The sequence below is a fragment of the Podarcis pityusensis genome, assembly GCF_964106645.2.
Source record: "Podarcis pityusensis genome assembly, chromosome: 8".
NCBI lineage: Eukaryota > Metazoa > Chordata > Lepidosauria > Squamata > Lacertidae > Podarcis > Podarcis pityusensis.
In genome coordinates, this window is record NC_138033.1 from 23,362,340 (window position 1) to 23,388,820 (window position 26,481).

At 46.9% G+C, this 26,481-nt stretch overlaps 1 protein-coding gene across 6 annotated transcripts in view; it reads left to right on the plus strand.

The window, feature by feature from the left end:
- The window catches only part of LOC308482566 (mitochondrial peptide methionine sulfoxide reductase-like), a 45,919-nt gene extending 27,186 nt beyond the window's left edge, over positions 1-18,733 (plus strand). For all 6 annotated transcript variants that reach the window (XM_081015799.1, XM_081015802.1, XM_081015801.1 and 3 more), the window contains 3 exons: positions 482-586; positions 8,724-8,830; positions 17,962-18,733. In XM_081015799.1, the coding sequence (XP_080871925.1) occupies positions 482-586; positions 8,724-8,830; positions 17,962-18,120 (371 nt within the window). In that variant the 3' untranslated portion in view covers positions 18,121-18,733. The remainder of the gene's footprint in view (positions 1-481; positions 587-8,723; positions 8,831-17,961) is intronic.
- Positions 18,734-26,481: the final 7,748 nt, after the last annotated feature.

Consider the following 26,481-nt stretch of genomic DNA (forward strand, 5'->3'; position numbering starts at 1 on the left):
TGCATCACAAGCTGTAACCGAGACTTGTCCTTGGCTTGCTTCTCATGGTTTGTTTTCGGGAGACCAACCATGAGCCTAAGTTCCGATATGAAGCTAAGCCAAACCATGGGATAGCTGTCGGTATCAATGGTGGCAGCTGGACCAAGGGAAGAGCAAAGCAACTATCTTCTAAATGTGCATGCTTGCATGTTCATGCTTCTTGGTGCTGATCCCAGCCGCCTTGCTATAAGCTCTGGTCAGCCACTAGGGGCAGATATCAGGTATTTTGGCCCACAGGCCAGACTTCCCAACTTGGAATTCTGTAGCGCAGCTGATCCCTGCCCAAAACAGGCTAGTTGTAAGCACCAATCAGCTGATGGGCATTACAGCAATCCCTCCTGGGAACAGCGCTTACAACAAGCCACTGTGCTAATCCAAAGGAGCAAGGGAAATTTCAGGCTTACGGAATAACAATCTATTCCTCCACCTTCTTTGTTCCCAGGGATGACAGGACATGCGGAAGTGGTCAGAGTTGTGTTTGACCCACAGATCATCAGCTACGAGGACCTTCTCAAGTTTTTCTGGGAGAACCACGATCCAACCCAAGGTAACGTCTCATGTCGGAGGAAAGGGAATGACGAGAGCTCTAACTGGCCTAGATAGAGCAACTTTCCCCAACTCAATGCCAGAATTAAGTACCATGACCAACATCAGCTTGCAACAATTTCCAGCAGGAACCTTTCTCAGCCCGACCTGGACATCCCTGGGATTGAACCTGGAGCCTTTTATGGGCAAAGCCTGTGCTCTTGTCACAGAGGTACAGACTTTCCATTTCTAGATCTGCAAGAATCTAAGTGGTCTGTAGTTATTTGCTGTCCCAGCACCATGAAGGGGGAAACTGGGACAGTAATCTAGTAATGCTGGAGGGAACCTGTGGCCCTCCAGAAGTTGCTAGGCTACAATTCCCACCATCCGTGACCAATGCCTGTGCTAAGTAAGCCATTTTTCTAAGTAGGGTCCCACCACAGAGCAGGCCCCGTCACTGGTTGCCACTCGCCTAACCTCGGGGTGGGGGCAGCCAAAGCAGGGACTTAAGGAATAGTCGGCTTCATGTGGGAGAGGGCTGATCTTTCAGCTATACCTTGCTTGTAAGCCACATAGAGCATTGTGCCTAGAATGGCATGGAAGCTGATGAAGATGTCCTAACCCTGGCTTAAGGGGGAGAGACCATGGTTTAGTAGTAGAGCACACCCATTGTCCCTGGTTTGACCCTTGACATCTCCACTTAGAAGAATCAGGTGATGTGAAAGACCTCTACCTGAGACAAAGGAGGGATGGAGCAATCTATTCCTGACATATGTCAATCCTGCATGTGTTAAGTCATAAGTCTGTTCTGCTCCACTCATCTGTGATTTCCTCCCCCTCTAAAAGAAGACCTGCATGGATATTCCCACTTAAATTTTCATTTTAAGTAGTATTTACGTGTTTTATTATCAAAAAGCATCTTTAAATGTGTATCCTTATGTATTGCGCCACTTTGTTTCACCCTAAGATCACACATTTTAAAATGCATTTTGCTATGTGTGGGCTTTTTTCCTTTTGGAACGGAGAACTCTCATTCCAGAATTCGGGAGATGCGACGGATAGTTGCATCGTGGTTTGCTCATTTGTCTGGGTAGGAGCAGAACAGGTGCATGATGGTTCTATAGCACTCGTAGATTCCTCAAGCATCCTTACCTGAGACCCTGGAGAGAAGCTGTCTGTCAAACCAGACACTAGTTGGGTTAGAACTACAAACGATTTGACCCGGTCTATGGCAACTCCCTGCGTTCCTCAGCTTTCTTGGCTCTTGCTAGCAGGAGGACACATGATGCGGCAAAGCTTGCGGATACTGTGCGGGTCTGGATCTGGGCAGAGTCTGGTTGGGCACTGCCTGGGAACTCCACCTCTGTCCCCTTGAGTCAGGCTATCGATGCTAGATCCTTGGGAAACGCTGGGCAGAGCCACAGAACAGCACACAGCAATTTGCCCAGGTAACTTCATGCAGAGGACATGCAAAGCTCTTCACCCTGGAAGGTTTTGCTAATGCCTCTTCTAAGGGGCTGCTGTGTTTTGTTCACAATCCTATAACGAAGCTGCCTCCATTTTCAACCCTCTGCTTTTAAGGTAGTTGTCTCTTTAAGTGCCTTCCAGTCTCCCCCCCCCAAAAACACAGGGTGGGGAATGGTGAGGATGTTGAAGGGGGGGGGGGCCATGGAAGGAGAAGGGAGATCAGTTGCAAAGAAGAGGGCAATGGGGACTTTTAATGTTCTCTCTCTCTCTCTCCCTCCCTCCCTCTGTGTGTGTTTAATAACCGAGGGGGTGTGGGGGGGAGGCCTGTTTGAAACCCGCCTCACGTCAACACTGAGTGACAGCAAGGGATAGGGGGAAGGGTTAGAGGCTTGGGGAAGGCTGAGCCTTTTTTTTTTTTTTGTAATGAAGTGTAATTTTAATGAGGAGATTAGCATTCTCTCTGTGTCACTGGCAGGGCACTCCTCTGGGTTCGTAATTGCGTGTGGGTGCTTTAATGAGTTGCGTCTGCGTCGATGGCTTTATTTATTTTTAAAAAACCATTTATATCCCGCTCTTCCTCCCCAAGGAGATCAGTGCGGGGTGTGCGTGTGTGCGCACACAGACACATACATGCATTAATATGTATACACATATATATGGTGCTTTTTCGTTGTTGTTACAGTAAGTGCCACACTTTTAACATTTTTTGGGGGGGGGTGCTGGTACTACATACCTTTGAGTACCCCCAACAATATGATGATACGAGCATATGACATGACAAAGCTCACAGCTTATTACGGGGGCAGACAGCTTTGAACTCAGACAGAGCCACTGTTGGACTTTGCAAGTTTGGAGAAGGTTACTCCCCACCCCCGCATCTCATAATGGTCCCCTTGTGACACCTGTCCACCACCTAACCACTAGGCAGCGCTGCCTCCAGCTTTGCTGATTCACCAGGGAACTTAGGAAGCTGCCTTATACGGAGTTAGATCATTGGTCCTTCCAGCTCAGTATTGACTACACCGGTGTTTTTTCAGTCTCGGAGTCCCCAGTGTGGGTGGACTACAGTTCCCATCATCCTTTATTTACCATTGCACTAAGCAGACTGTGGATGATGGGAATTGTAATCTACCCACATCTAGGGACCCAAGGTTAGAATTGTAGCATTGTAGAGTTGGAAGGGACCCTGAGGGCATTTAATTCAACCCCTTGCAAACATAGGAATCTCAACTAAGGTTGCAGAACACTGCTCTACACTGAGAGGCAGCAGCTCTCCAGGGCTTCCATGTTTATCTGTGATTCTCACAAAGCCTCCATTTAAACACATATTTTTGAATGTATTTTATGTCACATTTTGAAGTCATTTTGCTATTTCTTTTGAGTCAAGAATTGCATTGCAAAATTCAGAGCAGTATGAAATTCCCACTTGCCCGAAAAAGCTACATTCTGATCCACACATTAGTTTAGGAAGTGCAAATGAGGTCACTTTTTTTGTGCAGTATCAGGATTTGCAAAAAATGAATTCTTCAATCAGCCGTCAGCATAAGAATGACTGATGTGTCCCTTAAGACATGCCTTAATAAATCCTTGGCCATGAGGCCTAGGACGCTGTTGATGCTCATTTAAAACTAAAACAAGTAAAAACATTCAAATACATCTGTAACCCATCATCATAATTCAGCAAAAAAAAAATCTTCTCCTTGAAAAACTGCATCAGATTAGCTGACCCAATTAAAATACCGGTTGATTTTTTAAAAAATGTTGGCAATTAAAACAGGAAGAAAAAACTGCTTAAGAGTCTGGAAGGAAAGAAATGGCTTTGCTTGGTGCCAAAAAGAATTGCATAGTGGGTGCCCAGAGATCCTCTTTAAGGAGAGCATTCCACAAGCACGGGGCTACTACTGGAAAGACTCCTCTGCTTTTGCCACCCTCCAGATCTCAGCATGAACGGTACCTGGAGGATAGTTTCAATGAGGAGTCCAGGCTCCCTCGATATTCCACAGCCCGGCAGGCCCTCTTATAGCAGCAGCGGGCTCCGGTGGGCCTTTTGGAGGCTGCGACAGGCCCCTTCAGTCCTCGTCCCGCCATGTGTCTCACACACATGCTGTGTCCCCACCACCACCAGCCTTGGGCGCTACCCAGGATGCCTGGTGTCCATGGATGACCTTAGGGCCTGGATAGCTTATATGGAGAGAATCTCTCCATTGGCTATTGGGCCCTCATGCTGTGTTAAGACAGCACCTTGAATTTGGCCTGGAAATGTAATGGCAACCAGTGAAATCAAAGGCAGGCACAATATGTTCCTTTTGCCTAATCCCTGTGGGTTTACCTTGCTTGCCTAGGCAGATTTGTGCAGTAGCATCCTGGAAACGGCAACACTGGTCCATGCAAACTGCCAGCTGATGGCTCCTTCCTCATGGAAGCTGTTTTGTAGGAGCGAGCCCAGCTCCTTAGTCCAGAGCTATAAGCACAAGCCAAGAATACCATTGTTACATAATAAGAGCTGTGCTGGCTCAAGCCAAAGGCCAGTCCTGCTCAGCAGCGTCTTCTCACAGTGTCCAACCAGATGCCTGCAGGAAGCCTGCAAGCATCAGCAACTCCCCCCCCCCACCACCTCTGGTATCTGGTGATCTCCTCTGCCAGTGGAAGTAAAACAGAACCATTGAGGCTAATAGACATCAATAGCCTTGCCTTCCATGGATTCGTCTAATCGTCCTTTAAAGCCACTCAAGATTGAGGTCATCACTGTGTCTTGGGAGAGCGAATTCCATAATTTAACTCTGTGCCTTGTGACAAAGTATTTTCTTTTATCTATCCTGGATCCTCAAAACACATTCAGCTTTGTTGGTTGCCCCTAAATTCTGGTGTTATAAGAATTCTCCCCATCGTGCATCAATTTGTTCATCTTTTGCATGTCCCTTCCTACTTGTCTTTTCTCTCTCAACTAAAAAGACCCCAGTGTTGCAACCTCTCAAGTCACATCAATTTTTCGATCATTTTGGTTGCTCTTTCCTGAACCTTTTCTAGCTCTACAATATCCCTTTTTAAAAAAAACAACAACAACAACTTTTGTTTAGAACTATGTATGGGTAGAAAAACAAATCCTAATTGTATATATTCTTACTAGAGCAAGAATAGCATTTGCAAAACTTGGAGAAGGAATTTGAGCCCCAACAGCATTGGGATCAAACTTGAAATCGTTAAATTGCCTATGTGTGTGTGTGTGTGTGTGTGTGTGTGTGAAATTATAGATTAAATTGGCTCAGCAGGGACTCAGTAAATCAGTTTATAAGGCTAAATTTGGCTTTAAAAGAAGAATTATATGATATTGTGATAATGGGAAAGGTTGGGGTGTTAAATTTTTTAGTTAAAATCTATGAAAAAGAAGAATGATACTGTGTAAGTAGTTGCCAAGTAGTGATTTTTGTCATACGATAATATTTTTTAAAATCCGCTTTTTCCCTACCATGAGCAATTTTACAGACCATTGCCATGTCCTTAAGGAGGAGTACCATGAAGAGGAGTTCAGGGGATTAAAAAACAATAATAATTTTACAAGTTGTGTGTCTTTGCTTCTCAATTTGTATTGTGTTATTTTATGCACTGCGACTTGCTGCTATTTTTATTGCTTATAGTCTAGAAGTTATTTATTGTAACTGTGAAGAGTGAATTTCTGTTTAGCTATTTTTTGGGGGAGGGCTGATATTTAATTTTACTGTGCACTCTTATATCCTAATGGATTATTGAATATTACACATATCAAATAAAGCAATATGAGTTGTTTATTTTAAACCTATGTTTTTATTATGACGTTTCTGCATTGGATCGGAGGTGTGCAATCTTTGTTGCTTCTTCAGCTTGTAAAACCGCCTCACACACAGTAATACAGAAAGGCAGTGTACAAATTACAAGTGAAATGGAAGTGAGATGAAATGTCCTCCTTTATTGGCCTGCTGTGTCCAGATAGGCCAGGCTTAGGCAAACTCTGCCTTCCAGATGTTTTGGGACTCCAACTCCCATCATCCCTGACCACTGGTCCTGTTAGCTAGGGATGATGAGAGCTGTAGCCCCAATACATCTGGAGTGCCGAGTTTGCCTATGCCTGAGATAGGCAAGAGCTGTAACTCAGTGTTAGAGAGCATCCGCTTTACATGGATAACGTCGCAGGTTCAATTCCCAGCATCTCCACGTAGGCCTGGGGATGTCCTCTGCCTGCAAGCTGCTGCCTCTCCATGTAGACAGTACAGTGGTACCTCAGGTTACATACGCTTCAGGTTACAGACTCCGCTAACCCAGAAATATTGCCTTGGGTTAAGAACTTTGCTTCAGGATGAGAACAGAAATCGTGCTCTGGCAGCGCGGTGGCAGTGGGAGGCCCCATTAGCTAGAGTGGTGCTTCAGGTTAAGAACAGTTTCAGGTTAAGAACAGACCTCCAGAACAAATTAAGTTCTTTTTTTTTTATATAAGATATTTATTAAGATTTTCAAAATGTTACAAAACAAAAACAAAAAAAGAAAAAAGTACAAAATAAAAATCAACTCAATCTTTCCATTACTTACTTTTCATTAGCTTATTTCCCGGACCTCCTCATGCCTCCCTTTTTTGTATTCCAGTTCAGTTTGTTGGTTCAGCAAATCCTTACCCTCTTTGTTTATCCTAGTCTTTAAACTTAAAATATTGTAACGTTAAATTTTTACCTATTAATAATCCATTTTTCATATTCCCTTATAGTATTACAGCTGAAAACCACTTAATTTCTATCCAACATCTTTCTAACATTCATTAATTTTACAATATTTCTGTAGATAGTCCTTAAATTTCTTCCAATCTTCTTCCACCGACTCTTCTCCCTGGTCTCGGATTCTGCCAGTCATTTCCGCCAGTTCCATATAGTCCATCACCTTCATCTGCCATTCTTCCAGAGTGGGTAGATCTTGTGTCTTCCAATACTTTGCAATGAGTATTCTTGCTGCTGTTGTGGCATACATAAAAAAAGTTCTATCCTTCTTTGGCACCAATTGGCCGACTATGCCTAGGAGAAAGGCCTCTGGTTTCTTCAAGAAGGTATATTTAAATACCTTTTTCAATTCATTATATATCATCTCCCAGAAAGCCTTAATCCTTGGGCACGTCCACCAAAGGTGAAAGAATGTACCTTCAGTTTCTTTACATTTCCAACATTTGTTATCGGGCAAATGATAAATTTTTGCAAGCTTGACTGGGGTCATGTACCACCTGTATATCATTTTCATAATATTCTCTCTTAAGGCATTACATGCCGTAAACTTCATACCTGTGGTCCATAACTGTTCCCAGTCAGCCATCATTATGTTATGTCCAACATCTTGTGCCCATTTGATCATAGCAGATTTCACCGTTTCATCCTGAGTATTCCATTTCAACAGCAAGTTATACATTTTTGACAAAATCTTAGTTTTGGGTTCTAACAGTTCTGTTTCTAATTTTGATTTTTCTACCTGGAAACCAATTTTCTTGTCCAAATTATATGCCTCCATTATCTGATAATAATGAAGCCAGTCTCGCACTTTGTTTTTTAATTTCTCAAAACTCTGCAATTTCAGTCTATCTCCATCTTGTTCCAGAATTTCCCAATATTTCGGCCATTTGGTCTCCATATTGAGCTTTTTCAGAGCTTTTGCTTCCATCGGTGACAGCCACCTTGGGGTTTTATTTTCCAATAAGTCCTTATATCTTATCCAAACATTAAACAATGCTTTCCTGACAATATGGTTTTTAAATGCCTTATGTGCTTTGACCTTATCATACCACAGATATGCATGCCATCCAAATACATTGTTAAAACCTTCTAGGTCCAAAATGTCAGTGTTTTCAAGAACAAATTAAGTTCTTAACCTGAGGTACGACTGTACTGAGATGGACAGAGCAATAGCAGCATCCTTGCTCCATCACACCACAAGAGTCTCTGCCCCATCTCTGGTAACATTGACGTCTCCTGTGTGGTGCTCCCTCCAAGCACTGCTTTCTCCCTGGGCTCAATTCTCTGTGTTCCAGATGAGGGATTCGTAATACATTCACATTACGCAGACACAGGATGGGCTGGGCTGACAAGTCACACAGCGGGCACAGTGGATTTGTTGTGCCTAGGTGATTAACAGCCTTTCCCATGAGGGGAATAGCAATCGTTTGCTCATGGCTGGGAGGCAGAGGGGGCAGGGGGAAAGTGCGTTAGTATGAATACATGGGGGCAGGCCAGGGTTTGGTGAGGACGGTCAGCCGGGGGAAGAGCACAACTCAATGGGAGAGTATGCCTTTGGTTGGCTGAAGGTCTCAGGTTGAAGAGGAACAATAGGCCAGCCTTCTCTAACCTGGCATCCTCCAGAAGTGGTTGGACTCCAACTCCCATCATTCCTTACCAGTTGTACTAGGGCTGATGAGACCTGGAGTTCCACAACATCTGGAGGGCATCTGGGTAGAGAAGGCTGCTGTAGAGAATCCTGGGCTAGATGAACCAATAATCTCATTCCACCATCCCTGACAAGTGACCATTCTGACTGTGGCTGATGGGAGGGTGCCGCAGTGGCTGCCCCGGCTTATACCCGCAGATTCAATAGTTGGCGGAAAGTCCAGAACTCCAGTTTTTACCAGTTGCTGCTGAACAAGGGTGGCTGCCTTGCAAGTCTGCTCCTTTTAACAACCGCTTTCTTTCCAGGCATGAAGCAATACGAAGACGTCGGCACCCAGTATCGTTCAGCCATCTATCCCATTGGAGCTGAGCAGCTGGAATCTGCCCTCAGATCCAAGGAGATGTATGAGCAGGTATGGGAGATATGGGCATTTGGATGGGGGAAGGTTGGAGGGTAAGGACACCTTAAGTTGCCTTGTGTGATCGGTCCGTTTCGCCCCCATGTTAGCACCCTAAGGTCTGAGACTAGGACCTGGGTAGCCCATGTGGTGGTCAGCAGCAGCTCCCATCAGCCTCAGCCAGCATGGCCACTGGTCAGGGATCATGGAAGCTGTACTCCGGCTACATCTGGAGGGGCTACTCCTGGGTTAGGTTCTTTTGCAGCCCAGCTGACATCTTTCAGCTAAAGATTCCTGGGACTGAACCCAGGACTTGCGGTATGCAAAACGTGTCCTGCTATTGTCCCACTGTGCTGTTACTCCTTGAGTCTGGTGATAATGAAGAAACCTGCTTAACAGCGCTTGTGCCCCATAACCCTAAAAAAAGAGCTCAGCAGCTATTCTGCAGCCATAAAGCAAACCTGAGAATGTATCTCATTTATGATCAAGGACTTTGTGTATGCCAGTGCAGAAGCCCATTCAAGTGCAAAGTAAGATCTTGGTTTCAACACCTATCTTGCTTGCTTGCAGTTATAATTGTGAAGATCATCTTAAAAGTGAGTGGGAAGGGAAGTTAGTGGAGCCTTCAAAACATTCATCACTGTGAAAAGTTCTCCGTCTTTGGCCACTTCCTGATACACATCAACACAGCTGCTTCTGTGGCAGATGGGTGGGGTATAAATAATAATAATAATTTATTATTATAATATCTTCCTGCAAAGGAATGACATTGCCCCACAGTGAACTGCCAATGCAAACATTCACTGGCTTCCTTTGAGCTTTGAGGCCCTGGGCCAAATGCACCGACCCACACCCCGATTGGCCCTGGTTATGCTGGCTGGGGCTGCTGGGACCTGGAGTTCAAAAACTCTACAGGGCATCAGGTTGGGGAAGGCTGCCTTGAACTGTTTGTGTCCTGACTATCCCAGGAAAACACACTTCCTATCCAAACTGCCAGGAGACTTAAGATAGCAAATAAAGCCCTGCTGAGAGAACCATCAGGTGCAGAAGCAAGGCTGGCTGCTGTAAGAAGCAGCATCTTCTCTGCAGGGGTCCTGGACTACAATTCCCATCGTCCCTGACCACTGGTCCTGCTGGCAAGGGATGATGGGAGTTGTAGTCCAAAGACAGCTGGAGACCCAAGTTTGGGAAACCCTGCTCTGGAAGCTTGTGAGAGTCCATCTATTGCCTTTTCAGGAGGCAGGGGGAAGAGGTTTCTCTTTTGCTGTGCCTTTGAGGGGTGGGGAGCAAAGCTCCTGTTAGCAGGATCCTGGTGCTGGGATCTGCCCCCCCCCCATGGCTTGCATGCTTGTTAATATTGCTTAATATTTTAATCCTCCTTATGTAGGTTGATGTTGCCACCTGTTTTGGAAACGGGTGTTGAAAGGCGGTTTATAAAATCCCCTAAATAAAAAGGTCCCAGGGGAGATATTCGCCCGCTGTTTCGTTGCTGACATTTTCATAGGACCTGAGATACCAATGGGGCTTTTGGGGACACACACACACACACACACACACACACACACACACACATGCCTTGTTTCTTTGCCCTCCGGTGAATAGGACTTGCCCTCTGAGCCATGCCCACAACAAAGGCAGTCGGGAGTGCATGCAGATAATTGCTCCTCCAAGGCCATATGTGTACTATGGGCTGGAAAAGAGGGGTTGCGCCGGGGGCGGGGAGAGAGAATATGTTGGTTTCCTTGGCAACTTGCCACCGCTGCAATTGGCAGCTAGGGTGCAAAGGTCAGCGGCACAGGCAGGTGTAGCCTCTCCACCCACCGCCCCTTTCAATGTGATTCATTGCCGTAAGCCGTTTGCCCCCCCCCCCCCGGCCGCCATTGCAGAGGCAATTAAGGGCAACCCGGCTTGGAATCGGCACGTGCTGGGCAGACGTCGGCGTGTGCCTGAACCGGAGGGGGGGAGGTGTGTGAGGATAGATGGGGCGCAGGGGTTGTTGTAGGCAGAGCTGGTTGAACAGCAGCCTCTGGTGAGGAAAGAAGCTCCACATTTGCAGGCTGTTGGGAAGAGGTGAGATCAAGGGCAACCAGGATGACTTTGGCAAGCTTCCGTCTTCCTAGGTGGAGCCACAGTGAGATGCTTCTGACTACGGATGGACAGATCGGTCAATTTCAGTTTCTCTAATATTTTCAGTCTTAAGGTCTGTTCTCCACATTTCCACATCAGCTTGCAAATTCCAGTTTAACGTCCTCTTGGGTAGGCAAACTAAGGCCCGGGGGCCGGATCCGGCCCAGTCGCCTTCTAAATCCGGCCTGCGGACAGTCCAGGAATCAGCGTGTTTTTACATGAGTAGAATGTGTGCTTTTATTTAAAATGCATCTCGGGGTTATTTGTGGGGCATAGGAATTTGTTCATTCCCCCCCCCCCCCAAGTTTAGTCTGCCCACAAGGTCTGAGGGACAGTGGACCGGCCCATGGCTGAAAAAGTTTGCTGACCCCTGTCCTAAATATTCACATTTTTGTGTGCGGTTTTGCCAAACATGCGCATCTTTTTAAACAGGTTTTCCCTAATACGATGCATCTTTGATCCCCCCGCATCTGCAGGTAGAAGGGAGAGACCCTCGCCTGAAATCCTGGCAGGCCTATGCTCCTAAGTCATAGCTGTCAACTTTTCCCTTTTCTTGCGAGGAATCCTATTTGGAATAAGGGAATTTCCCTTAAAAAAAGGAAAACGTTGACAGCTATGTCCTAAGTGCCAATGGGCTGCATCGAGTTAACCCTAGCTATAACAGGTTGGTTACTCTTCCATGCATCCAGAATATCTTCTTTTTTCATGTGTGGGTTTGTATGTATGTGTCTCTGGCTACTCGGCAGCATAACTTTGAGACCAGAAACTGTCTCCGTCTTGGTGATCCCAAATATGACATGTCGCTCAGCTCTGCACTGCTGGCAGGTTTGCTTCCAACGGCCCATTAGTCATGCTAAGATATACCCCACCGGGGAGAAAATATTCAATAGCCCCCATCCCAGAGGGTAGTGGGACAGCATGCTGCCTCTAGGAACAATCTGTTATTTATATATTCTGTTCTCCGCAGAGCCTAAATACTAGGCACTTTGCTCCCTGCTCCCTGGAGGGGCCCCTAGAGCTTTGCTCATCTGAGGCCTGCATGTGGCAGAAGACACATCTTAGCATTTATTAATAGCTCCAAGGGCAGGGAGCCTCCTTGCTGTCCAGAGCCACCTGGGATCCTGTCTCAATAGCATTGCCTTTTCCTACGGGGGCGCCTTCCCAACCCTGCTCTCATTTGCTTACTTAAGACCATCTTTATGCTGCTTAATAGACCAGTAAAATAAAATAAAATTCTAAAGTGTGTACTGCAAATTAAAACACACATACGCACATATCTTTCCAAAATTTACAATGAAAGCATTGTTACAAGCTACTAGGAATAGTAGTAAAAAAAAAGTACAGAAAAGCAATAAAGCTTTCCAGCTTTCAGAAAAAATGCTTTTTGAGGTTGGAGCAGGAGGTGTGTCTTCAAAAGATGACCAAAGCAGGTAACTGATGCTGATGACATAGGCAGCAGCATGGAGGCAGGATCTGTGTTTCCCATTGGTAGCTGCTTGGGTGATCACAGATGGAAAAAGACACGGATCTTGAACCTTTAAGTGGTTGGGCATAAAGGGGCACGGAAACCTCTTGCTTCCACCAGCCAATCTTGTTTGGCTTTGGGGTAGAGATGCAAGATACACGTGTTCATACACCCCCACACATCTATGTGCCCCCACACCCACACGGTTGCTTTGGTGTCTGAACCAGTGGTGCTTTATGCTGTTGAGAGTGCCTAATTGTACAAGGTCTTATGGGAGTCATTTATATGCTGCTCCTTTACTCCCTATAAAGCAGGGGTCAGCAAACTTTTTCTGCAGGGGGTCGGTCCACTGTCCCTCAGACCTTGTGGGGGGGGCCGGACTATATTTTGAAGGGGGGGGAAATGAATGAATTCCTATGCCCCACAAATAACCCCGAGATGCATTTTAAATAAAAGCACACATTCTACTCATGTAAAAACACCAGGCAGGCCCCACAAATAACCCAGAAATGCATTTTAAATAAAAGGACACATTCTACTCATGTAAAAACATGCTGGTTCCCAGATGGTCCGCGGGCCGGATTTAGAAGGCTATTGGGCCGGATCCGGCCCCCAGGCTTTCGTTTGCCTACCCATGCTATAAAGGGCCTCTCTTCAGCAATCTTTGCTGGTGGCTGGTAAGAGATAAGTGAGTGATGGGCAGACCAGCAACATTTTTAGCTGCCACCAGGAGCACTCAGGTGGGAATGGGAACTTTGCATAGGTTCCAAGAGTTGCTCTGGGATGTTCCAGGATAGCGATAGTGATGCACTCCCCCCCTCCCCCCGCAATTTAGGATGTGTTCTGTGTAGGCTAAAATATGGATTGTTTGATTGGTGGATTTCAAGGCTTCTAAACTGATTGTGATACATAAATGCAGGCCCTGCATTCATCCCATTGGATACCAGTTGCTGGTGGGCATTCTTGAAGCATCTGATTGGCTAATGTGGGGAATGGAATGCTGACTAGCCAACTCTTTGATGTGGTCCAGTGGGGTTCTTCTTTTGAATCTGATCCTTTATAAGAAGGGTAGGGACCCTTGGCCTAATTCTTTTCAGAGGAGGAGTCTGGAGTGAGGGAGGGAGGAAAGGTTGCGGGGGGGGGAGGGATAGGAAAAAGGCAAACGAGGGTGGAGTTATTGGGATGGGGTGAAAATGCCTCTGCAAGCATCTAGTTCGGGCTTGAGACAAGAGCAATTTGTCCTTTCCCTGGTAGCCTATGGGGTGGGGAGAAAGAACAGGCATGGGGGAGAGAAAGCAGGTTGCAGGGGAGAGAGAAGGTGGCAGAGAGAGAAAGTCAGTGACACACAGAGAAAGTGGGTGGCAGAGCGAAAGACAAAAGGGGGGTGACACACACAGAGAGGCGGTAGGGAGAGGTGGTGGCAGCAGCAGCAGCAGAGAGCCAGCCAGCAAGCAGAGTGGATGTATCCACTTCTATTCATCTCCACCTGCTATCAGCATCCTGAAATGTGGCCCTCAATAGTTAAAGGTTCCCCATCCCTTGTTTATGTCCTAGTGATGCTTGTATGGGAACGGATGTATCTCCCAAAGCGCTGCAGAGAAAGCAGTGCTGGATGAGGGAAAGTTCCTGGGGCCTGGAGATCAAAGAGGTGAGCTTTTCAATTAGTTCCACCCATGCCTATCCTGCTAATAGAGAGAACTGGGGAGCGGGGGGGGGGGGAGAGAGAAATTAAATTCCTTAGTATCTATGACCCCTGTAACATCCACAAGCACCCACATCACCCTGCACATTCTCTCTGTCTCTCCAAGCCTGCTTTCCACTGCTCTTTTCCCGCTGCAGCTTCCCTGCCAGCACCAGGCCCAGCTGGGTTCCAGTTAATTAACTGTGTTGTCTTATCGGCTCTCTTGCACGCACCATCCGTGATGCCTGTGAATTAACTCTGCCTGCGATAAGCCTCATTGTTCTGAGCCCTGGAGAGCCATGCGCCTCCCTCCTCGCCTGCCTCCCTCTCAGCTGTTACGCACTCCCGCCCGCCCCCCTACCCCACCCAAAACATGTGCAGCCCAGTGTTGTTGGCTGGAAGCCCTCCAGAGTTGGCAGAGCCTTTGAAGTGGGCAGCATCCTTAATTGCATTTAAAGAGATGGCTGGGAAGCTGGGCTGCGTCCGCCCTCTCCCCCCCCTCCACGTTTCTCGTGATGCAGATCCCTCCCACCACTGCTGAAGACATCCATTGGCTTCTCCTCTCCCTCCTTACCATCACCTCCCTACGTGAAGGCCGCCAACTAGGAGGAGAGGGGGAAGCTGTACTTGGCACCAAGGCTTAAGAGGCTTGCTACCTCTATCGCTAAAGGGGAAAGGGTAGAGGAGATGCCGGAGGAAGCAGGCCAATCCCTCCTAAGCCCATCGGACGGAAGTAATTCGTTTTGACAGCGTCTGTCTCCTCCTACCTCCTTGCTTGAGAATTCGCCTAGAAATTTCAGTGCCGCTGAGCATCTCCAAGCTTGACAGGGAGGCCCAAGATGGAAGTGGTGGGCAACGGATTGCCGCCACTGCCGTTCTGTGGTCTTGCGGCAGGCGGCGGCTGCGAGCTGCCTGCCATTTTAATTATCCACAATGGCATTTCTGGGAAATTTAAAATGGCGGCCAGCTGCGGTAAGCCCCAAATCCAGGGAGGGAAGGGAGCAATTTCAAAGCAGGCGTCGACGCCAGTGGGCCCTGCTGGGGCATCAGAAGCTGCCCAAGGATGCAGAGTGGTAGTGCCAGCCATGGGTTTGAAGGCTGACTGAAACCTTCAGCTATTGCTCTGCCCAGGTGAAAGCAGGGCACAGAGCACCACCCTAAATTTGGCGCTGAAGAGTGAGTTAGGTTGCAAGGGCTACCAGAATGGTGATGGTGCTCTCCAGGCTGTCAGTGGACCCTGAATTTGTCCAATCACCTTCTAAAGGAAAAGTGGTTGACCTGTGACCCCCACAGATATTGATGGAGTCCAGCTCCCATCAGCCTCAGCCTGACTGGGATGGCAGGATGTTGTTGTCTGGCAACATCTGGAGGGCCACAGGTTCCTCACCCCGTTCTAAAGTGATTGGAGTTACTGATCATCACCTCACTTTGCCAAAGTCCATCCTTCCCTTTGCGTTCAAGGTGGTTTGCATTAAACTGACAAAAATACAGTGGTACCTCAGGTTACAGATGCTTCAGGTTACAGACGCTTCAGGTTACAGACTGCGCTAACCCAGAAATAGTACCTCAGGTTAAGAACTTTACTTCAGGATGAGAATGAAATCACATGGCGCAGCTGCAGTGGGAGGCCCCATTAGCTAAAGTGGTACCTCAGGTTAAGAATAGTTTCAGGTTAAGAATGGACCTCCGTAACAAATTAAGTTCTTAACCCGAGGTACCACTGTATTCAGTGCAAAAATAATAATGTTAGTCTACAAGACCTCGATAGTTAAAACACAAATTTGTAATAAGACGAGACAGACATAAAAAAATATTAGGCAATACCAATCCATTAAGCAATTCATCAAAACGTGCAATTTATAATTACTAGATCATAACATTTCCAGGCAACGTGAAAACATAAGTGACAGGCCGAGAAGTAACTCAATTAATGCAGATTGCAGGAGAATCAATCATGTAACAAATCCACAAGCCCAAAATGCACAGGAGCCACCGAGATTAAAAATGATATTAACTTAAGATTCCATGCACAAACCCCAGCTGATTAAATGTGCCATGATATCCTCATCTTTCCTCTGTTCTCACCAGACCCCAACCTTGTGGCAGTGAGTTTCACTGACTGAAAATGTGTTCTGTGAACAACTTGTATCTTGTCTGCCCTCCATCTACTGCAGGGGTGGGAAACCCTCTCCAGAGTCATTCCTTTCTGGACAACCTTCCAGGGCCACATGCCAGTGGGTGACCAGAGGCCAACACTGAGCAGAGCCTGCTGGATCAGGGCAATGGCCCATCTAGTCCAGCATCCTCTTCTCAAAGTGCCTGTGGGGAACCCTCAAGCAGGACCTGAAAGCAGGACCAAGAGAAAACCCTCTCCCCTCCCATGGTTTCCTGCAGCTGGTGTTCAGAAACATATAGCCTCCAACCATGGAGGCAGAACACAGCCATTGTGGCTGGTAGCCATTGGACAGTCTCATCCTCCATGAATTTGCTCAGTCCTCATGAAGCCATCCAAGTCGGTGGCCATCACTGCCTCCTGCAGGAGGATCAGGGACGCAGCTGGCGCTGTGGTCTAAACCACTGAGCCTCTTGGGCTTGCCGATCGGAAGGTTGGCGGTTCAAATCCCTGCGACGGGGTGAGCTCCCGTTGCGCTGTCCCAGCTCCTGCCAACCTAGCAGTTCGAAAGGGCACCAGTGCAAGTAGATAAATAGGTACTGCTGCAGCGGGATGGTAAACGGCATTTTCGTGCGCTCTGGTTTCCATCATGGTGTTTTGTTGTGCCAGAAATGGTTTAAACATGCTGACCACATGACCCAGAAAGCTGTCTGTGAACAGATGCTGGCTCCATTAGTCTGAAAGCGAGATGAGTGCCGCACCACATAGTTGCCTTTGACTGGACTTAACACTCCAGGGGTCCTTTACCTTTATCTTTTACCTGCAGGAGGAACAGGCTTGATAGTTTAATTATGCACTGTGTGGAGTATTTTCTTTGGTCTACCCAACATTCCGCTTCATTTGGTGCCCATAAGTTCTAAATTTTATAGCCTTCTGTCATGTCACCTTTTCCCTAAAGTCCTAAATGTGGCAACCATAAGGAAGCCACTCCCATCCCCTTGACCATTTTGCCTGCTCTTTCGTCTCTTTTCCAGCTGTCCTGTATCCTTTTTGAGCTGAGGCAGCTAGAACTGTGCACAGTATTCCAAGTGCAGCCACCTTCACAGTCACGTGGGCCATAAACTTGTGTTCTTTTCACGTGTGGTGAAATTAGCATAAGCATCTCGATATTTTATATCTCCAGCACCAAGCTTCCAAAATTTGACGGATGCTATGAAGGCGGTGGTGGCGTAGACTTGTAACTAAAGGTCTTGCAGGCAGGTGGGGGAAGGCCATACATAGCTCATTAGTAGAAGACATGCTTTGAAAAGCAGGAGGTTTCAGGTTCCAGTACCCGGCATAGACTCATAGAGTTGGAAGAGACCATGAGGATCAACCCTCTGCGAAGCAGGAATATGCAACTGCCCCATACAGGGATTGAACCTGCAACCTTACTGTCCTCAACCCCACACTCTAACCAACTGAGCTATCCAGGCATCTCCAGGCCTAGCTGAGAAAGATCCCCATCTGAAATCCTAGAGGGTTGCTGTCAGTCAGTGTACTAGGCAATAGTGAGCTATGGCCCTGCAGATAATGGTTGAACTCCAAATCCCATCAGCCTCAGCCAGTACAGTCATTGGTCAGGGATGATGGGAGCTGTAGTTTTGACAACATCTAGAACAGCGCATGTTACCTATCCGTGGTTTGCGTTATGCTCTAAGCACCCTGTTGGGAGTGCTAACTATCTGAATGTCTCTTCTGTTACTGTCATCCTTTGGCAGGAGCTGTCTAAGAAGCAACAGGGACGGATAACGACCGAGATCCAGGAGGCCAGCAAGTTCTACTACGCTGAAGATTACCACCAGCAATACCTGCACAAAAACCCCGAGGGGTTTTGCGGCCTGAAAGGCACTGGGGTTGCCTGCCCTATTGGCAAATGAGAGCCCGCCTCCTCCAGAGGGGAGTGTTCTTGGGAACCATGGTGATCGGAACCCTTCAGCAGTTGCCATGGAAACCGAAGCAGCCTAGCATCCTCCTTAATTCAGCTGTAATTTAGCAATTGGGGCTGTCCTTTCCTTCCTTTGTGTTTGTGGGATGCTGCAAGATTTGGGGAAGGAGGCAGACAACGGCCAGCCTGCCAGAAGACCGTCCTGTGCCTTGGATAAGATACAGCTACCCACCTATACAGGCCTCACATAGGAAAGGGGTGCCTTCTTCCTGGTTGCGGCCTCTTCAGATGTCCAGTCCTGTCTCAGAGAGGGCCAATGCAGAAAGACGAGACTGCCATTGCTCTGAGGCTGTGTTCACACTGAGGCATTAACACATGCGTGGGCCGCCGTTTCCATGTACCTGTTGTCGCACCTTGGTTGTCCGCACACAAATGCCTTCAATTTTCTCTGCAGATGTTTCCCATCCACAACAGTTGGGCACTGCTAGCTGGGTTGTATTGGGGCTGTGTGTTGTTCTCTATGCCCTTCCATTAGCACTGCCATCACTTCTGGACGCTTGCGGTTTTTGTGGTTTTTTAAAAAATAAATACATTATTGGGACCAACTGGGCCAGTTACCTATTGAAACCCTTCTGTATGCAGAGTCAGCAGCATTTGGCTAGTGAAAATTGGGCTAGAGAGCAGACTTTGTACCAGTTGCCATTGCCCACACAGAGGTGCTTGCAGCTAAGAAGGCAATGAAGTTGTTTGTTGTAGGAAATCTGTAACTTGGATAGAAAATGTTCTAGTCTAGAGAAGAACGAGGCAGCCATACCTGGTTCTTTGTTGTCATAGAGGATAATTAAAGGTGACCACTTATCTTGAGGTTCAAGTAGGAGAAGGAAGAGGAAGTTGTAAGCAGGATGCAACCTGAGAACATCAGTCTAACATCAAAGAGAGCGAGAGAGAGAGAGGTCAGCTCAAGAGGTTAAAGGTACAGGGATAGTTTGGGAATCTGGAAGTCCATAACATTGTCTGTTTTAACCCACGCAAAACCTCTCTTCTGCAAGCTGAGTTGCACCCAGACTTGCAACATAGATGTGTGTGTATTGTGCATGATTCCTCCAACAGCCTGCTAAGGAGCAGCCCTCCAGAGGGGCAGAGAGAGGAAAAGGGTGGATGTCCATGGCACAATGCTCACAATCCCATTGGCCCTCACCAGTAAGGAGCCATCTGCAGCTCTTCTGGAGACAACCGAGACAACCTACATTGTAAGTAGGTGGTTGTAGGGAATTGGCAAAAAAACAATTCCAGTGCAGCTGCATTTAAAGAAATTCTTGACTCGTACCAAAAGTTGTCGGGAGAACTACTGGAAGCCAGACAAGAGCCATAGAGGAAGCAGGGCGTGTGGAAGTGGGAAAGGGATTTTTTCCAAAAAAAAAAAAAGTTCTAACAAGCCAACCCACAAAAAAAGCCCCACTGCAGTGTGTCCAGCTCACTGATGGCAGTGAGGTAGCCTTTTCAGATTGTCCCAGGGATAGGGCGACTCTTAAAAGGAGGCTGGCATGTGGATGATGGGCCAAAAATGTAGGTTCCAGGAGCTTCAAACACATGTTAATTGCTACAGTGGTGAAGCCCGGAGTGTTTTGGCAATGGTTTTTGCATCAAATACTATCTCTCCTGTGCTTTCCTTTGTAGCGTTCTCTTTAGGTCACCATGACTTAGAGAGGCTGCCGGGAACTGAAATATTATTCAGGATTTTCCACATCTGTGACCTGTGACTAAAGCCAAGGCCTTGTTTTCTCCCTCCGCTGTGTCTTATGGGCACACAACAGGCCAGCTGCTATTGAACGCAGCTACGCAGCTCCTTCATCATTTCACCAATCTGCAGCGAGAGACAGCTGGCCTGTGTCTCTCCTTCCCATTCTTTCTACCCATTGGCTGTGGCAGGCTATGCCACACTCACAGGGCTCTGATTGGCTCCTCTCTGCTCCTGCCCCGATTGGCCACGGGACCATTTATAACGCCACTCTGTTTTCAAGTTGCATTTCACAGCCCAATGGTTAATGGCGATGGGAGTTGTAGTCCACCCACATCTAGGGACCCAAGGTTGAAGAAATGGCACTAGATCACAGATCAACTGCTTAAATGTCTTCAGTGCGTGTAGTGGGATTGAGAGAAGAGTCTCTCTCAAAGATTAGCTATTAGGGTTGTTTGTGTGTGTTGGGGGACAGGACTCATAGTATCTCCATCTTATGGAAGTGTCGTCGGCCCTCTGATGTTCATGGTGGTACTGGTGCCAGTGTAGGCATCAAGTCACTGAATTCTAAGTAGATCACAACCGGGGGAAACAGCCCTACTTCGTCACCCTCCAAAACATCATAGAGTAATGCTGCTAGCAACACAGGCGCTTTTTTCAAGTTGCTACAGCTTCCAGAAGAATTGAGGGGGAAGGGGAGAAGTGGAGCAGTAGCTCATCTGCATATGCTAATTGTACTGTTCCAGTGACTGGCGGTGCTTTAAAAAAAACCCAACACCAGCCAGGCAGCTGTAAAGCAATCCATGTGTCAACATATACAGTGATAAATGCATTTAGTGGGGGAAAGCATGTGTTGTCGGGGGTGGGGAGGGGATATGTCTAAGGCTGCCACCCCTACATAAATTTACATGGGAGCCACATTTAATTCCCATGTGTCCTACATGCAAAGGATTGGGTTACATAGAAACATGCACCCACACCCGTTTTAGAACATAGAGAGAATTGAGGTGCACAGGATCCTGCCTTATAAGTGAATCAGATGATTGGCCTATCTAACTCAGGTCTGTCTGCACTGGCTGGCAGTGGCTCTGCGCTTTCAGACATGATTCTTTACTAGCCGTACCTGGAGATGCTGGGGATTGAACCTAAATCCTTCTGCATGCAAAACGAACTGATCTGCCACTGAGTTAAGTAAGGCAGCCTTCTTAAATGCAGTTAACCCAAGCTCCACTGAACGTAGTGGGACTTGCTCCTGGGGGAACCTGCAAGGGGTTGTGTTGCACATCCCACTGAATTCAGTTTAACTCTCCCCCCCCCCCAGCCTGAATGATAAGCAGCCTTAGAAGGCTGTCCTTTAAAAATAATTAATTAAACAAATAGAAGAAATACAGAACACTCAGGCACATCAGTATTTCAGTGTATGTCCCTGTATTTATTCAGCAAACTTATTTTTGTCCTGCCTCTCTGTTGGAAAAGGAGCCCAGAGTGCCAAGAATGATAACCCAGACTTTGTTTTTATTGTGCATTCATGACGGTGTGCTCATGGTGGTATAAAGGGGAGCTGGTTATATCCTGTTCTTCTTCCAATACTGTTTCTGCCTTCAAAAGTTTTGGGGCTGCCCTCTTTTTTTTCTGCCTTTGTAGCTGTGTTCCATGAGGCTGCCAGCAGGGGGAGCTGCGACATTAATCAGAGCGTGCTGCATGCACCAAAATAAAAATAAAAAGGCATAACCAAATCAGCCTCTCTTGGTCAGCATCGATCTGGCAGTTGAGAATGAAAGAGAAAGAAGTAATCCATGCAAAGGGGAAAGGGGTTTTTCAGGCAGGACCTGATGCAAAAGTGATACGAAACGGGTTGGGGCCATAAACCACAAACACCTGATCTGTGACTGGTGCCCCTTGGGACACAAGGGGCAGAAGGCTCGGAGCCCAACAGTAGGTGGCGCCAGAGCCAACTAATCCCTAGTTTTGTCCCATCCTCCCTGCTGAGTTCTACAAGGGCAACACTCAGATGGAGGAGGAGGAAGTTGACCTCCAGGGCACAGTGAGGTTAGTGGGGCAGCACCCCATTTGCCCTAATGGCCTGGATAGCTAGGTTGGTTAAGGTGTGATAACACCAAGGTTGCAGGTTTGATCCCCATTTGGTGCAGCTGTATATTCCTGTGTTGCAGGGGGTTGGACTTGATGATTCTCCCAATTCTACAATTCGATGGCTCTTGTTTAAGTGTCACTGTGAACAGTGGCAGACCTCAGGGTCTCAAATTTCACCGGTGCCCTGTGCAACACCAAAACCTAGCGCCCCCATACCTCTCACTTTCCATTCTGCATCATACTTGCGGTGCCCCCGTGGCTCCCCTAAATCCATCTCTGCTGTGAATTGTTAACCGAGCGGCAAATGACAGTGCCCATAATTCTTTGAATAAAATAAGGTGTTGCAAAGGCATAGTGCTTTTACGACTTGAAACCCTTGAGTAATCCAAACAAAAGTCCTGGACAGGTGCTGGCAATTCCAGATGGAGTCACCACCTGTCTTTTAAGTCAGGACCTAGCATGAACTTTCTATTATCTTTACCTACCAGGGTTACCCTGAAACAATGACTTTTGGCTCTGAACTGGGAAGCAGCTGTATGGAAGTGAGAGCTGGACCATAAAGAAGGCTGGTCGCCGAAGAATTGATGCTTTTGAATTATGGTGCTGGAGAAGAGTCCCATGGACTGCAAGAAGATCAAACTGATCCATTCTTAAGGAAATCAGCCCTGAGTGCTCACTGGAAGGACAGATCCTGAAGCTGAGGCTCCAATACTTTGGCCACCTCATGAGAAGACTCCCTGGAAAAGACCCTGATGTTGGGAAAGATGGAGGGCACAAGGAGAAGGGGACGACAGAGGACGAGATGGTTGGACACTGTTCTCGAAGCTACCAGCATGAGTTTGACCAAACTGCGGGAGGCAGTGGAAGAGAGGAGGGCCTGGCGTACTCTGGTCCATGGGGTCACGAAGAGTCAGACACAACTAAACAACGATCTTTACCTACCAGGGTTACCCTGAAACAATGACTTTTGGCTGTGAACTGGGAAGCAGCTGAATAGCTATTAGAGATGCATGTTACAAATTCTATTTTTGTTTTTGTGATTTGGGGTACGGGCCAACATTTTGGCTTGGGTAGGAATTCTGCAGATATTCACCTCACCCCCCCTCCCATGCAGCAGCAGTCTTTCCCTTCCATGTGGTGTGTTTGCGTGTGCACCCCCAGCTGCTGCTTTTTTCACTTTATGGCAGTGGTGTGGAGATGTTGCTGGACTCCAGCTCCCATCATCCCTGACCGTTGGCCATGCTGACTGGAGCCAATGGGAGATGGAGTTCAACATAACATATGAAGGGTCACAGATGTTTCCCCACCTCTGCTGTAAAGGCAAAGGGGGCCATTCCAGCCAATCAGGGAACGCAGAACAATGAACAGGACAACTATCCATAAGCAATCGGATTTGCCTATGTGACGGTGAGCAGGGCACTGCGAATGAATAAGCTAATGTGTTCGCCCCCCAGATAGGGCAACTTAACCACCTTTTTTTCCTCTCAGCCTTTTGAATAATTTTGAAATCTTTCACTTGTTAGTGCTGTTGGTATTGCTTAGTCTGGTTGATTAATTTTAGCGGCGGTGGTGATTACATGGTTTGTGTGTCTCTGGGTTGTTATTGTTTGTATTAAGTGGTTAGCGATGTTGTGTTTCCGTTTTTGATTGCTATTTACAGTGCATTGGAAGGTTTATTGCTTTTTAATTGTATGTTGCCTTGAGGTGCACCCACAGGCTTGTGACCGTGGGTTAAACTGGGTGCACAGCAGAGGAGGAGGAGCGGATGGGGGGGGCGCACGTGCCATTTTATTTTTTTTAACCTCTCATAGGCCAGCCCTGCAAATTACACCAAAATAATGAAAGTCAAAATAAGTTAAAACCGTAAAAACCAGAATTCAGTTAAGATGCCTGCTGGAATTTTAAAAGTATTCAGTAGGTACCAGTGGTTCAACAGGGAGGGGCCCTTTCTGACCTTGACTGGAAAGGAGTTCCATAAAATTGGCCCCACCATACTGAATGCACAGCTCCTGGAGAGTACAAACCATCCATCCGAGCCATGGGGGACCGCTAACAGTGACTCACCCGAAGATCTCAATGAACGGGCAGGGATAGAAGTGACTGGCAGGTCCTTGAAGTATCATGGACCCAATTTGTTAAGGCCTTGTAATTTAACAGAATTAACTTTGAATCTGGCCTTGTAGTGTATGGATAGTGATAATAATAATAATAGGATTTTTTAAAAAAAATTTTTGCTACTGAGAATATTTGTGAAGAGCTAAAAGGTTGTAGATAACTAAGTTCTCCTCGTGAGTAGACCCATTGAATTATCGGACCTAAGTTTGTCATGTCCATTAATTCCAACAGGTCTCCTCTGACTAATAATAATAATTCATTATTTATACCCCTCCCATCTGGCTGGGTTTCCCCAGCCACTCTGGGCGGCTCCCAACAAAATATTAAAATACAATAGTCTATTAAACATTAAAAGCTTCCCTAAACAGGGCTGCCTTCAGATGTCTTCTAAAAGTCAGATAGTTGTTTATTTCCTTGACATCTGATGGGAGGGCATTCTACAGGGCGCGTGCCACTACCTAGAAGGCCCTCTGCCTGGTTCCCTGTAACCTCACTTCTCGCAGTGAGGGAACTGCCAGAAGGCCCTTGGAGCTGGACCTCAGTGTCCAAGCAGTCTGTCTACATCCTCGGAGATAACAGATTGGAATTGATCCCATGCAACTTGACCAGACAGGACTCTATCACTCTCCCGCCCTGGCCCTGCTCCCACGGTAGAGTCTACCTCTTTCCAAATGTGAGTGACTTTATCCGAGTAAAAATAGCATTGGTTGCGACCCTAAATTACTTCAACTCAGTGCCAGTTTTAGAAGTCAGTGGACATACTTTTTGGTTGCTGATGCTGTTGAACCATTTGCTGTGATGAATCATCATCCCTACGTCTGCTGCAGTGTGTGGAAGAGCACATCAGGAGTCTCCAGATCCACAGTCCGCATTCCCAGAGTGCCATGGGCTCCAGCCACCGTTTGATAAGATCTCTGGTGAACTCCTTTATTTCAAAGTTCAGTGGAGTGAGCAATCTGCCTGCCTTGAACCTGCAGGTGATTCACTGCGGGAAGTTATTTTAGAAACAGGTGCAAGAGGGTGGCTCAGGACACACAGGAACTGCGTGAGTCAGGCTGGGAGGGAGGGAAATGCCTGCTTCCAGCTGTCTCTTAAGGTCCTTCCTTGGTCCAGTGGTACCATCAAAGCAAGACCTGGGGGCAGAGGTCGAGTGCCCTGCTTTGCAGAATAAAAAAGGGCCTTAAATAAACTGAATAATATTATAATTTTAGAATACCTAACTGTGAAGATACATAGAATGAAAGGGCTTAAGGTCAGTGAGAAAGAGGAGGATTGGTTTGGAAGATATTGAATTATTTGGGTAGGTTTGAACAATTTGGGGCAATTCAAATGTTAAAAGTTAAATAAACCTTGTGGAGGGAGGAGTGTTAAAGTATATAGAAGTGTACATATGGTTGATTGGAATATGTTATCGAATATTATTGAATACGTATATTATTGAATATGTATATTATTGAATATTGTATACCCAATGTATCAGCCACCTGGGGGGTTTCACTGTTTGTGTTTTGGTGGTTGGTATATATATATATATATATATATATATATATATATATATAGGGCCTTAAAAACACAGCAGGGCTGGCTTACCACATTGGGAAATCTTAAGTCCTTAAGTCAAAGTGTGGAATTGATGCTTTTGAATTATGGTGCTGGAGGAGACTCTTGAGAGTCCCATGGACTGCAAGAAGATCAAACTGATCCATTCTTAAGGAAATCAGCCCTGAGTGCTCACTGGAAGGACAGATCCTGAAGCTGAGGCTCCAATACTTTGGCCACCTCATGAGAAGAGAAGACTCCCTGGAAAAGACCCTAATGCTGGGAAAGATTGAGGGCACAAGGAGAAGGGGACGACAGAGGACGAGATGGTTGGACAGTGTTCTTGAAGCTACCAGCATGAGTCTGACCAAACTGCGGGAGGCAGTGGAAGACAGGAGTGCCTGGCGTGCTCTGGTCCAGGGGGTCACGAAGAGTCGGACACGACTAAACGACTAAACAACAACAACAAAATGGAACTCGCTCCCACAGGAGGCCGTGATGCCCACCCATTTAGATGGCTTTAAAAGAGGATTAGATGAATTCGTGGAGGGGAAGGTTGGAGGCAAAAATGCTTCTGAATACCAGTTACTGGACTCCACAGGAGAGGAGAGTTCTCTTGTGCTTGAATCCAGCTGGTGGCTTTCTCTCAGGCATCTGGTTGGCCACAGTGAGGGCCGGACGTGGGACCACATGGGCCATCGGCCTGATCCAGCAGGCTTTTCTTATGTTCTAACCTCACTGGAGAGCCAGCACCTGCTACTACCCTCCCCGTGTTTTGCTGCTGAATCTGCTCTTGCATAGTTTCCTTCCCTTCTGATCGACTTTATCTCACGTGCTTTTCATGATTGGGATTTCCTGGACAAACGACTA